Source organism: Macaca mulatta, chromosome 10, assembly GCF_049350105.2.
Source record: "Macaca mulatta isolate MMU2019108-1 chromosome 10, T2T-MMU8v2.0, whole genome shotgun sequence".
In the NCBI taxonomy this organism is placed as follows: Eukaryota; Metazoa; Chordata; class Mammalia; order Primates; family Cercopithecidae; genus Macaca; species Macaca mulatta.
In genome coordinates, this window is record NC_133415.1 from 113,063,091 (window position 1) to 113,077,923 (window position 14,833).

The following is a 14,833-nucleotide window of genomic DNA, read 5'->3' on the forward strand; positions in this document are numbered from 1 at the left end:
AACCTCAGCCCCTGCACCTTGTACCTTGCTTCTTAACTGGCCTTTGGTGCAAACTAATAATCCCACCTGTGTCCTGTCTGACCAGAGCCCAGTGACCCAGCAGGTGCCCAGTCCCTGGAGCCTGCTGTCACATTCTCTAGAAGGCATCCCATTCCTATTGGCTGCCACAGGGTTTGTTTAGAAGAAAACTTGTCCAAGTGGGATTGTGAATGGGCCTCTAATATTGATGCTTCTGAAATGCCATAGCCTTTCTACTCTATTCTTTTTTTTTTTTCTTTTTTTGAGACGGAGTCTCGCTCTTTGGCCCAGGCTGCAGTGCAATGGCGCGATCTCGGCTTACTGCAAGCTCCGCCTTCGGGGTTCACGCCATTCTCCTGCCTCAGCCTCCCGAGTAGCTGGGACTACAGGCGCCGCCACCACGCCTGGCTAGTTTTTTGTATTTTTAGTAGAGACAGGGTTTCATCGCATTAGCCAGGATGGTCTCGATCTCCTGACCTTGTGATCTGCCCGCCTCGGCCTCCCAAAGTGCTGGGATTACAGGCGTGAGCCACCACGCCTGGCCTACTCTATTTTTAAGTGTGAGTATTGGTGGCATAAGCAGGGTTTAAAATCAAGAGCTAAAGGGTGAAATGTTGGAGCAGGCTGCAGAAAAATCTTAGAATTTGGGCTCACACAGACCGTGTTTGAATCCTGGACCCCCCACTGACCAGCTCTGTGACTTTGGGCAGCTTTCATCACTTCTCTGAGTCCATGTTTTCTACCTATAACATACAAATAAAACAAGTATTTCACAAGGTCTTAGCTGCAAATTACATGTAGTGTGACTGTGTTTCTGCCTGCCCAAAATTCATTTCTTCTCTGCTAAAAGGGCCCCTCCTTGCTATGAGGAGTACATTTCACTTGGTTCAATATCCTGATCTTCCCCTAGAGATAGGCAGTGACCTGTCTGGATTGAACCAATCAGCTCAGGTATGTACATGTGACTAGGTTGAATCAGTCAGCTCAGGGACACACACGTGACCAGTTCAAACCAAGCAGCTCAGGGGTGTACACATGACCAACCTAAAGCCAATCAGCTTAGAGACATACATATCACAAGACCAAATCAAACAACTCAAAGAGGCACATGTGACCAGAATGAACCAATCAGTGCAGGGATGCCCACTTGACTAGACCTCACCAATCAGCTCAGGGATAGGCACATGACCAGGTTGAACCAATCAGCTCAGAGATGTACACATGGCCAGGTCAATCAGGATTCCCCCTAAATTGTCCCCTGGTGACCATCAAGCCTGCTAGGAGGGAGGGCTGGAGCCAGGGATGTTCTTAGAACACATAGACTGGGACCTCCCTGGAATCCCTGAACTTTGCAGATATATAAGCCAGTATATTTCCTCTACCCCATGCTAGTTTGAATTGAGCGTTTCTGCAATTGCAGCCAGGAAAGCATTGTGTAGTGCAGGGCATGGCAGGTGTGCAAGGATGAGAGTGGGCCCAAGGCTCTGGGAGAAGAAATGCCATTTTCTGTTCACTGCACACAGGCATTGGAGCAACTGGTTGGAGGTGGGTTGAATGGCCCTTTACAGTCACTCTTAAAGGCTACCCACTCCTTAAACATCTGGGAGAAACCAAAGGCACCTCTGCGAATCCTCAGCTCTTAGCCACTTTGTGGGATGCAGACTCTCATCCTTGAAATGGGCGCTGAGCAAAATGTCTTTCCTTAGTGCAGCTTCGAGAGAGATTTCCTTCTCACCTGCTAATTCCCCAGTGGCCAATAGAGGCTAATGAAAATGCGCTTTCGTTCCCAATTCCTCATGTAATTCATTTCTTCTCGGCAGTGTAGAGCATGGTATAATATCCATGGATTGTGGGTGAAGAAAAATGTTGCCTTTCCTGAAAAGAGACTTTGATCCTCATATGCGTATGATCAAACCTTGATGTAACTTGAGTCAACATTTTAGGGTCAGAGTGTATTGAGTCCCTAGAAGCCTTGGTCTTGGAGGCAGGAACTGTCTTTCTGATGGGCTACATAAAAGTTAAGCTCGTTAAGGCCCTTGTTAAATAAGTGACATTTGGTAAACTCTCTGAATTTCAGGAGCCTAAGTAAATTGAGTGTGGCACATAAGGGCTCACATGAAGTCTAGTTTCATAGGGCTTGACAGCTGAGCATCACATAAATAGGACTGACAGTACCAAGGCATGAATTATTCCTGCATAATGACGTTCTTCAAGACTAAGACAAAAGCTGTCATTACTTCATTACTCTGCTGTGTCTTATTTATTCGGGGACTGCTCTGTGGAAACCATGAGAAAATATTTTCTTTTTCCCCCGTACAGGATTGCCTCCATCAGGCAAAAATGGCCTGCTTCCAATCAAAGCACTCACAAATCAATTATCCCCAGAGTCATGAAAATTCCTGGAGGTCACTGCAGACTGAGCTGGAGAGGGAAATCTGATTTGTCTCTCCTCGGTTCATTAGCTCGGAGTGTTTGCACCTTCACAGTATCCTTGCTGGAGGGTCTTCAGCCTTTTCCGGAGAAGTCACTACTTCTGATTTCCCTGAAGTCTTATGACTGTTGATGAGAAAAGTCAGAGGCCGGCAGGCTGAGGACACCTTCTCTAGGTCATTTCTGGGACCTTCAGAGAGGAGATTCTGGCAGCGAGGACCATCTTGGAGATTTACCTGTTGGTGCAGGTGGTAGCCATCCCTCTGGGGTCCTGGACTCCAGATGTGGTTCCGGGCTCCTTGTTGCTTCCAGTGATCTCAGAGTGTGGAGGGAAGTGGCAGGCATACACCCAGGCTGTGCACTCGCCAGTGAAGCAGATGAAGCACTTTGGGGGAGTGTTTTAGGAAGACCAGTGGACAGCATTTGGGTTTTCTCAGAAGCCTAGTACAGGGCTTAGGAAAACAGGGGCTGCAAGCAAACTGGCTAGGTTCCCACCTCTGCTCCTCACTAACGAGGTGACTTGGCAAGTAACTAGGCTGCCCTGTGTCTCAGTCTCATCTATAAATAAGTTGTTGTGAAGATCAAATAATTTAACACTCATAAGATGCTTAGCACAACACCTGGTACACAGTCAGAAAGGCCAGCCTTTATTTTTATTATTATTTTTTTGAGATGGATTCTCACTCTGTCGTCCAGGCTGGAGTGCAGTGGCTCAATCTTGGCTCACTGCAACCTCCGCCTCCCGGGTTCAAGCGATTCTCCTGTGCCTCCTGAGTAGCTGGAATTACAGGCATGCACCACCATGCCTGGCTAAGTTTTTATATTTTTAGTAGAGATGGGGTTTCACCATGTTGACCAGGCTGGTCTTGAACTCCTGACCTCAAGTGATCCACCTGCCTCAGCCTCCCAAAGTGTTGGGATTACAGGCGTGAGCTACCATACCCAGCCAGTATTTATTTTTTAATATGTCATTAGACTGTCATATTGAATTGAAATCTTGACAAAGGAGTATAAAGGAACTAACATATTAGAAACATATAATTGTTGATAGGCACTTAAAATGAATATACATTGTACCTTCAATAGAAATTCAAGTCCATGGAAAATTGCTATTTGGGCTGGGTGCTGTGGCTCATGCCTGTAATCCCAGCACTTTGGGAGGCCGAGGCAGGTGGATCACGAGGTCAGGAGTTTGAGACCAGCCTTGCCAACATGGTGAAGCCCTGTCTCTAGTAAAAATACAAAAAAAGTTAGCTGGGTGTGGTGGTACATGCCTGTAGTCCCAGCTACTTGAGAGGCTAAGGCAGGAGAATTGCTTGAACCCAGGAGATGGAGGCTGCAGTGAGTCCGGGATTGCACCACTGCACTCCAGCCTGGGCAAAAGAGCAAAACTCTGTATCAAAAAAAAAAAAAAAAAAAATTGTACTCGATGTCCCCACATTTTGCACTACCCTGCATATCTCCAGGAACAATCACTTGCATAAAGTAGGATCCTCCTCATAAGTGACCGCTTGCCCCAGAGCGAGGTATTGCTCAGCAATTCTTAATCCAAACTGGCCCAACCTCTCTCTCATGGAGGTTCCAGAGAGGAAAGGATGAACAAATCTTGCAGATATTTTGCAACTGAATAGCTTTGTGATCTGTATGTGATCTAATAAACTTGGTGGTTTATCAGAGTCATTGCAGTGACAGAATCTAGAATGCTGGATTTAATGACAACCATGATAGGGACACAGCACTGATTTCTTTTAGAGACAGGTTCCATAATGCCCCTTGAGGGCTGGCTAGTAATGACATGCAGAATCGGTTTCTCTCTGTTGGAAGGGAGAAGCCTGGAGCACCATTAACTTTTTAAAAAACACTTTTTGAAAATTAATTCAAGATGGATTAGAGACTTAAATGTTAGACCTAAAACCATAAAAACCCTAGAAGAAAACCCAGGTAATACCATTCAAGACATAGGCATGGGCAAGGACTTCATGTCTAAAACACCAAAAGCAACAGCAACAAAAGCCAAAATTGACAAATGGGATCTAATTAAACTAAAGAGCTTCTGCACAGCAAAAGAAACTACCATCAGAGTGAACAGGCAACCTACAGAATGGGAGAAAATTTTTGTAATCTACTCATCTGACAAAGGGCTAATATCCAGAACCTATAAAGAACTCAATCAAATTTACAAGAAAAAAACAACCCCATCAAAAAGTGGGCAAAGGATATGAACAGACACTTCTAAAAAGAAGACATTCATACAGCCAACAGACACATGAAAAAATGCTCATCATCACTGGCCATCAGAGAAATGCAAATCAAAACCACAATGAGATACCATCTCACACCAGTTAGAATGGCAATCATTAAAAAATCAGGAAACAACAGGTGCTGGAGAGGATTTGGAGAAATAGGAACACTTTTACACTGTTGGTGGGACTGTAAACTAGTTCAACCATTGTGGAAAACAGTGTGGCGATTCTTCAAGGATCTAGAACTAGAAATACCATTTGACCCAGCCATCCCACTACTGGGGATATACCCAAAGGATTATAAGTCATGCTGCTATAAAGACACATGCACATGTATGTTTATTGAAGCACTATTCACAATAGCAAAGACTTGGAATCAACCCAAATGTCCATCAGTGACAGACTGGATTAAGAAAATGTGGCACATATACACCATGGAATACTATGCAGCCATAAAAAACGATGAGTTCGTGTGCTTTGTAGGGACATGGATGCAGCTGGAAACCATCATTCTCAGCAAACTATCGCAAGAACAGAAAACCAAACACCGCATGTTCTCACTCATAGGTGGGAACTGAACAATGAGATCACTTGGACACAGGAAGCGGATCATCACACACCGGGTCCTATTGTGTGGAGGGGACAAGGGGGAGGGATAGCATTAGGAGATATACCTAATGTAAATGACGAGTTAATGGGTGCAGCACACCATCATGGCACATGTATACATATGTAACAAACCTGCACGTGTGCACATGTACCCTAGAACTAAAAGTATAAAAAAAACCCCACTTTTCTCAAGAAGCAAGATGCTGGCTGTGGTGCAGTGATGCATGTAAGTTTAGACCTCAGAGATTTAGCCTGATCATGGTTAAAACTTACCTGATTCTCAGTCCTGCTTGGTATGAACTTCACAAAGGTTAGTACCTTAAGAATTGCTGACACATTTATTACAATTTCAAAGCTACAGCTCAAATCCCAGGAACACGGGATTGCAGTGACCTAGATAATTTGGGCTCAGATACCTGCAAGGCATTCCAAAGAGAGAGAGAGAACACCGAAACAAGGGAGAATTGGGAGTGGAAGTGGGTGCTGAAATTCCAATATAAAAATCTACTCCGTCTGAGGAATAAGGTACAATATAAGTGATTTAGGAAAATTATCCCAGACAAATGAGAGGTGAACTTTGGAAGGGGGTAAAAATCAAGATAATAATTTCCGTATTTGCTATTTCTTTTTTACTTTTTGCAGAAGAAATGCAATATAGTCGCTACTCAGGAATTTTGACTGAGGTTGGACATTGTTTAGAAATGGGAACAAGTTTGGGCCGGGCGCGGTGGCTCACGCCTGTAATCCCAGCACTTTGGGAGGACGAGACGGGCGGATCACGAGGTCAGGAGATCGAGACCAACCTGTCTAACACGGTGAAACCCCGTCTCTACTAAAAAATACAAAAAAAACTAGCCGGGCGAGGTGGCGGCGCCTGTAGTCCCAGCTACTCAGGGAGGCTGAGGCAGGAGAATGGCGGGAACCCGGGAGGCGGAGCTTGCAGTGAGCTGAGATCCGGCCACCGCACTCCAGCCTGGGCGGCAGAGCGAGACTCCGTCTCAAAAAAAAAAAAAAAAAAAAAAAAGAAATGGGAACAAGTTTGAAGGATAGGGTGGAGGGAAGGAAAATATTTTTTATTTCTTCCAATATAGTGGCTTTCACAAAGCTGAAAGTCTTCCCTGGAAGAAGCCCTCAGGGGCCCTTTCCTGAACAGGTAAGAATGGTTTGTAATTAACATATTAATTGCCAGGTGCTTCTGAAATGCTGGAGCATGCTTGAGAAAGGACTTGAGTAGTTCCAGCATTACCTTTTCCAAATTGTTCTTGCCATAAATTGACTCAGCCAACCCCCTTCTTTGTATAAAGGTTAACTTCCCATCCAGCAGGTGTGGGTTATCACAGTCTAAATGTGGTAGTTTCTGTATAATATTTGCCTCTGGGTGCCCCTGTGAAAACAGCTAAAAATAGGGACTTTTGGAGAGAGAAGTCTATCGGGAAAGCTAAGGACTGCAGGTGACCTTGAAGCCATGAGGATGAGTCCCCGCTTTTTGGAAGAGGCAGCCGGAACCTGTGAGACCGCTACTGAATCTTGGTACGTTATCTATACCGGCATCTCACTGCTGCCAGCCACTAAAAAATGTTTTCTTGCTAAAATTAAAAAATAAAAATAACATTATCTGCAATAACAATCTACAGTTTACTCAGCCCTTTTGCATATATGATCCTCACACACCCTTTGAGATAAAGAGAACAGATTTTGTTACCTTGAGAAAGGCTGAGTGATGTGGCTGAGGTCTGAGCCAGAATTCAAACTCAGGCCTTCTAGCTCTGTCTAATGCCTAGAATTTCTCTCCTGCGACATCATTTATTCCTGCTTTTTTCAGTCATTTGAGGGGCACTACATCCTGTAGACAATGGTCCTTGCTAGAAAAACCCCCAACATCCAAACTAGAAAAAACAGAAATTAAGAAAGAGAGAGTTCACATAACAGAAGAATGCTTCTGCCTCTTCTCAAAAGAATTGCCATTGAGGTCTTTAAACAAAAGAGCATGTTGTCAGTGTGATTTGGTTAACTGTCACAGAGGATGTCCTTCTCAGAGTATGTCCATTTGGTAGACAGGGACACGTCTGAGAAAGCAAACCCCACTGTCTTCAGAGGACCTCCCTCACACCCTCTTAGCCTTCTCTGCCTGGGCAGCTTGGGCAAGGTGGCTCTGGGGGGTCTCCCCTCATCCTGTGCTTGGTTCCTGGCCTGCCCCCACCGCCGGCTGGGCTTCAGGCATGTGCCCGTGCTCCTCTATGGGGCGTGTTAATAAATGGCATGGTTGGCAAGCCCTAAGGTGGACTCACTGCTCCTTCCTGGCTTTCAGCCACTTTCTTTCAAAAGATCAGATGAAGGTGTTTCTGAAAGTCTGAGCATGAATGAATACTTCTTGTTGAGCTGTAAACTTCCCTATTGGCTCAGCAGCCCTCTCTTCTTACACAAACACATGCCTGAGTACTTGTGCATGCACACACACACACACACACACACAGAGGCTTCTCTCAAATAGACATGCATGTGCACACACACACACACATACACACACACAGGCTTCTCTCAAATAGACATGCATGTGCGCACACACACACACATACACACACACAGGCTTCTCTCAAATAGACATGCATGTGCACACACACACACAGGCTTCTCTCAAATAGACATGCATGTGCACACACACACACACACACACACACAGGCTTCTCTCAAATAGACATGCACATGCGCACACACACAGGCTTCTCTCAAATAGACATGCCTGCACGCGTGCACACACACACACACACACACCAGCCCATCTTCTTAGTTGCCTGGCTCAATCTGAGACCCTTATGGCGAGTCTTCCTGTCAGCAATACTGCTTGCCACATCGATATTCACCCTCTTGTTCAAATGGATGGTTCCCCCAAGGGTATCCTTCTTTGTTCAATCTATCGTAGTGGTTTCCAACTGCGAGCAATTTTATCCTCTTCCCATGGGATACCTGGCAGTGTCTGGAGACCTGTTTGGCTGTCACAACTGGGAGGGGTGGTGCTGCTGTCATCCGGTGCGTGGGAGTCAGGGATGCCGCTAAACACCCTATAGTGCAGAAGATAGCCTCCCACAGCCAGGTGTCAGTAGTACTGAGGTTGAAAAGCCTTGGTGTCTAGGGGAAGATGACATAAAGATGAAATGGTCAACAATTCATTTTTGTAAGGAACCCTGGCCTAGAAGTTTTGAATAACACTGGGATCTGTCTTTGGAAAACTGGAAAAGGAGAAATATGTCCACACTCACAGAATGATGCCCATGCATCATATAAATCTTGCCTTTTTAGGAACAATGATGACAAGGACAGCAACGGACATTTTTCCTTTTAATTACAAAGTGTAGCTAGTAAGCACGGCGCCATAACTTCTAAATTACAGTCCTCCACGGGGCTCATTCCCCGAGCAGCCAGGCAGAGGAAGGACACCTGGTCTGATGATGTGCTTATCATGTTTGAGTTACCGGCAAGGAGAATGATCTGGTCTTTGCTGAAACACTTTTCCTCCTGTTATTAAGATATTGCATTGAAAAAAGACACTTGCAGTGTTTGGTGCTATTAATAATTCTCCATTTGTGACATCACCTACATCCCCAGAGCAACAGAGTTTCAATTACTGCATTACAACAAAACTCTTGCAAGATTGGGCTGATAGATGGATATATTAAAATGGAGAGGCTGAGAGTGTCTGCCTATGTAGGGGCTGCGAGGAGGGGCACTGTAATTTAATATCGAGATGGCATTTGAACAGGAAAGCGAAAGCCATCATCAGAAGAAGCAGAAGCGTCTTTGGCTGGTAACAGTATTAAATATAATTTGCCACTGAATGCACCAGCTATATTTAGCTGGATATTGAAAAGGGTAGAAGAAGGATATGTTTAAATAAGGTTTGGGACAGCTTGTCATATACAAACTCATCACTCTTGATGTACACATACCTCTACAAGTTAGGGGCAGAAAGCTTCCATCTAATGATTCCCTTAAATGGTGGTTTCTGCCCCTTTCCTATCTCAGAAATCCTGAACACGGCAGTTCTCATTAACACAGATTTTAATGGGAGATATTTGTCTGCACTGCTCTGTCGTTTCTACTTGCATGAGGCTGCCATTTACAACAACAAGTGTAATAGCATCTTTGAGCTTTTTAATTAAAAATTAATTAGGAGATTTAAGAACAGACTCATTGGGGGTTACTGTACAATAACATGTTTACAAAATTAGGTCTGGGCTTTTTGTTCCAGCTAAGTGTTTCAATCAATTCTGTGTCTATTAAATGTAATTATGTATGATGCTTCCTCAAAATTATAATGTAGCATTTAAAAAGCAGCTGGGAAAAGTCTATAATTTTAAGTTTGGAATTAGGGTAACTATTAAAATGCAAATAAAGGCAACTGTAGTTGGTTGACTGGGGAGTGGGAGGTAACAGTTAAAAACAAAGTTTCAGCCAGAGAGAGTTCATCTAGAATGCTTGGCTGTGGGGTTCACCTTTCTTCTCACTCTTGCTAGATCTTCCCCTGGGGAACGCAAGGGAAGTGAGATTGCGGTGGTACCAAATGATAAGAACCGTAAGCGGAAAGGATTAGTAGTCTTGCACATTTCCTCGCTAGGTATTTAAGCACATATTACTTTTTAATGAGAGGTATTAATTGATTAAATGTTTGCTTTAGATTTTGGTCCTTTAAGCACGTATGTTTCCCAAATACTCTTCAATTTCTCTGTTCAGAAACGGCACTTTTAGATACTTTGGAGACAGGTTCTATATGCGTTTTTTTCAGTGTTCATTTCCTTAATGGGTAATCATTTGATGAATTTAATGTGTGTGGAGGCAGAGATTTAAGATCTGGAATGTCTGAGTACGTTCTATCCCATTCATTAATGAAGGTCTGTAGCAGTGTCTTCAGTCTGTGCAGCAGGTTGAGTCCCATCTACTCGATAACTTCTTAGACAGAACTGGGTTATATCAACAAATCATATAAAGTAATTAAAAAGCAGTGCTTCTCAAAGAAGAATGCTAGGGTCTGTTCCAGCCAGCTCCCTGCTCCCTACCCTGTGATGGGCACAGAAGAGGTCAATTCACATCTAACTAGAGCAGACTTCAAGAAGCTTGCTGTGGTGGGGCTCCCCAGTGGATGGCAAAATGATAACCAGAGAAGAGTGATCTTTGAGCAACAAAGGAAACAGACAGACCCAGGCTCTTTCTAAGCATACGAGGCACAGAACTTAGACTTCCTGGGGCTGATGGAAGGGCCATTTCAAAATGGTGCCCTCTCCTTGCCGATTGGGACCTACAGCCCAATGATGCCTTGTATTTTTAAGTAGAGGGAGAACTCTCTATAGGGATATCCCCTGAACTGTAGTGTGCCAATATGCTTCTGATTTGACTGTGTTACTGTAGATCACTTTGTAGACATAATCATGAGGCAGGCACTCTATACACTGAAGAATTCAACTCTTCCCCAGATTTTTCTTTTCCTTTTTGCCATTATCGTTCTCAATGAGAGATGTGTTGTGGGATCTGTAAAGAATGGGGTGTCAATGCCCTAATGCAGCTCCTGGTCATTGGTGTGGCCATGCGTGGTGCAGGAGGCAGCAGGGTGTTCATCTTTCCACGGTCCCTCGTGTCTCCACAATGCGTACACCCGGAATTCCCCCAAGACAGAGGGAGGGTTCTTGTCTTGCTCCATACCATGACCATGACCCTGACTGACCTAGCTAAGTCCTTTGGAGGGATCATAGTAGGGGAAAAAATACAATATTTCTCTTGCTACGTCTATATAATATTGGTTTGTTTATTTATTGGAGATGGAGTCTCGTTCTGTCATCCAAGCTGGAATGCAGTGGAGTGATCTCGGCCCATTGCAACCTCAGCCTCCCAGGTTCAAGCAGTTCTCCCACCTCAGCTCCCAAGTAACTGGGATTACAGGCGTCTGCCACCATGCCCGGCTAATTTTTTTTTTCTTTTTTCTTTTTTTTTTTTTTTGCATTTTTAGTAGAGATGGGGTTTCACCAAGTTGGCCAGGTTGGTCTCAAGTTCCTGAGCTCAAGTGATCCTCCCGCTTCAGCCTCCCAAAGTGTTGGATTACAGGTGTGAGCCACCACACCCAGCCAAATAACCCAAAGGTTATAAAAATGGTGTAACTTACTGTCACGGCTTTGTGGGAGCTAATTAATTTATTGGAACTATCCTCTTTTGTCTGTTTTCTCAAGAGTAGAGCTAAAAATTTAAATTCAAATTCAAATTTTTATAGCATTTCCCCCACTGTGTTGCTTGACTAGAGGATGTCAATTATGAATTTATATTGATCATATATACCTGAATAGAAGAAGCATTTTTCTACAAATCATCCCTCAGAAAAGGAGAGTACCTTTAGGTTTGCGTTTTTAAATGTTTCTCCTTTCATGTGGCTCTCTTTTTATTTTAAAGAACAATGTTTTGACTCTGGAAGGCACATTTGGCTGAGACAATCTCTTTCAGTTCCACGTTTCGGTGCTTATAGAGGGCACATGTCAAAATTAGGATTCAAATGTTTTCTTAAAGTAATAAAAATTAGCACAGATTTGGTGACTATTCCCTGGGGGCAGGACTTTACATTTCTAAACCTTGAGAGTTATTGCACACGGCTCTGAAGAACCACTTTAAAAAGTGGCATGGCCAGCAGTCCTCTGGAGGTAACTAATGTGCTCCTACAAGAAAAACAAATGAGAAACAAACTCTCCTCGTGTGCTATGAATGAGGACTTGGATTAGGAATCGGTTTCCATTCATACGTGGAGTCAAAAAGTACCTAATTGCAAACACCTGAGATGTAAGACAAGATGGTGTACTGTGGAAAACCACACTGATCATTCACAAAGTAACCCCAGTGATGGCAACAACGTTAAAGACGCAAGAGAAGAGCCTGAGTAAAACTGTCTCATCAGGAATGAGATGGACAAAGCGATGTTTCCAAGTCCATATTTTCTATATCACTCAAATACGCTATATGTCCAAACAACTTCAATATTATTAATAGGTGTTATTAATATTAGTTTTTAACCTTTATTTTAAGTTTATGGGTACATGTACAAGTTTGTTACATAGGTAAAATTGTGTCGTGGGGTTTTGTTGTATAGATTATTTCATCACTCAGGTATTAAGCCTAATACCCATTAGCTATTTTTCCTGATCCTCTCCCTCCTCCCACCCTCTACCCTCCAACAGGCCCCAGTGTGTATTGTTCCCTTCTATGTGTCCATGTGTTCTCATTATTTAGCTCCCACTTATAAGTGAGGATATGCAATATTTGGTTTTCTGTTTCTGCATTTGTTTGCTGAGGATAATGGCATCTAACTCCTTCCGTGTTCCTGCAAAGGACATGATCTCATTCTTTTTCTGGCTGTGTAGTATTCCATGGTATATACGTGCCACATTTTCTTTATCCAGTCTATCATTGATGGGTATTGAGGTTGATTCTGTGTCTTTGCTATTGTGAATAGTGCTGCAAGGAACATAAGTGTGTGCATGTGTCTTTGTAATAGAACAATTTATATTCCTTTGGGTTCATACTCAGTAATGGGATTACTGGGTTGATAGAATTCTTCATCTTGTCCCAGGAGCTTTCTCCATGGAGGGTGATCAAGGTCTTTTCGAGAGAATTTCAAATAGAGGAAACAGGGAATCACTTTATATTTGAGCACAAGTGTGGGTGTGTTTGTTTTGCTTTTTAAATGTGAAATCAGGATCAGTGATTGGAAATTATTAGTGGAGGTTGAAAGAACTGATCACTGATAAACACCTGCTGCTTGTGTATTGCCAGATAATGCACAAAATTCAGATTTAGTCAACAAATCTTTGAGTGTGTGTTAGTGCACTTGTTCTCAATGTCTAATGTACAGCAGAATTGCCTGTGTAGTTTATTAAAAATACAAATTTCTGCTTGTCATATTCCAGCAGCTGGGATGGAATCAAGAGTCTGAATTTTGATCATGCACTCCACTATAGCTGTGATGGTCCCACAAAGGACCGAGGGCCGTCCTTTGAGAAACACTGGCCCTGGGGTGAGGAGGGGCCTCACAAGGAAGTAGCCATCATGCTGAGACCTGAAGAAGCATCCAGGCAGGCCATCCATGCATGAAGATGCACATTAAGGAAAAGCATGGACAACAGAATGCCACACAGCAGGGAAAATGGAGGAACTGGATTTATATGTGGAGAGTGAAGAAGTGACTTTGCCCAAAGGGAGATCTGGCCTATGTCCTTGCTACTGGGAGTGATCTCTAGGTTCCTGGAATGTTCTTCCCTCTAGGAGTGTCCAGTGTTTGCAGTCTAAACATGTGATTCATGACGAGGGCTTTGGTACATGCCACAGCAGTCCCAACCTCTGGAGGAATTGGAGAACAAAGATACCAGCCTGACCTTGCAGGAGAGACAGGAGACCAAGGCCAGCTACACAGACAGAGCCCCCATGAAATCTTGACATCGATGGCTCTGGCAAGCATCCGTGGCTGGCAACATGCTGGAGTGTCCTCATGCATCCGACCTGGGAGGAGATAACACCAGCCAGGCCTTTGTGGGGATTGATTAATGGGACCAAAAGTTTCCTGGTGGGACCCCTCCTAGACCTGCCCTAGATGTCCCTCTTTTTGTCTGGTTCTAATTTGTGTCATTTTACTGTAATAAAACTGTAATTATAAATATAGCACTTTCCTGGGTTCTGAGAGTCACTCTTGTGAATTATCCATCCTGAGGGGTTGTGGAAACCTCCAATTTTGTAGCCAGACGACCAGAAATGAGAGTGACCCTGCAGACCCCTGGATGTGTGTCAGAAATCTTGGCTGGCTTGGCCATCTGGAGAGCTGAGCCCCTAACCCTGAGTTTGACTAAGTCCTCTGCAATATTTCAACCTGAGTGAGTCTCAGGAACACAGACTACAAGAAAGAAATAAGTTTCACGAAATTGTGATACCACTTACACCAATTTTAAAAAAGGATAAAAGATCCATGTATTGCTTTGTATTGTATATATTAACATATGTACATATAATTCATATTCTAACACTCAACATATATTTACATATGTGTAAAGTGCATAGGTAAACACATATACAATTTATTCATTTATATTTACATACAAAGTTTTAATATGGGATCAGAATTATACTCACCAATTTCATAATAGTGGCTGCTTCTGGGGTCAGGATAAGAAAGTCAAACGACAAGCTGTTAACATTTGTTAATTATGGGTGATGATTATTGGATGTTTGCACTGATAGCCTATATGATTTTTGCTATTTAAAGTTAATACTTATTATAATGGAGATGGAGATCGTGGCTTTTTTTTTTTTTTTTTTTTTTTGAGTCAGAGTTTCACTCTTTGTTGCCCAGGCTGCAGTGCAATGGCGTGATCTTGGCTCACTGCAACCTCCGCCTCCCAGGTTCAAGCAATTCTCCAATCTTAGCCTCCTGAGGAGCTGGGATTACAAGTGCCCGCCACCATGCCTGGATAATTTTTGTATTTTTAGTAGAAATGGGGTTTCACCATGTTGGCCAG

The 14,833-nt window shown here is 43.5% G+C and overlaps 1 protein-coding gene across 1 annotated transcript in view; it reads left to right on the plus strand.

Moving 5' to 3' along the window:
- Positions 1-13,999, plus strand: part of LOC107000344 (uncharacterized) — a 246,946-nt gene extending 232,947 nt beyond the window's left edge. Inside the window, exon 5 of the mRNA XM_077949069.1 lies at positions 13,235-13,999. Within this exon, the coding sequence (XP_077805195.1) occupies positions 13,235-13,418 (184 nt within the window). The 3' untranslated portion in view covers positions 13,419-13,999. The remainder of the gene's footprint in view (positions 1-13,234) is intronic.
- The last annotated feature ends 834 nt before the right edge of the window (positions 14,000-14,833 follow it).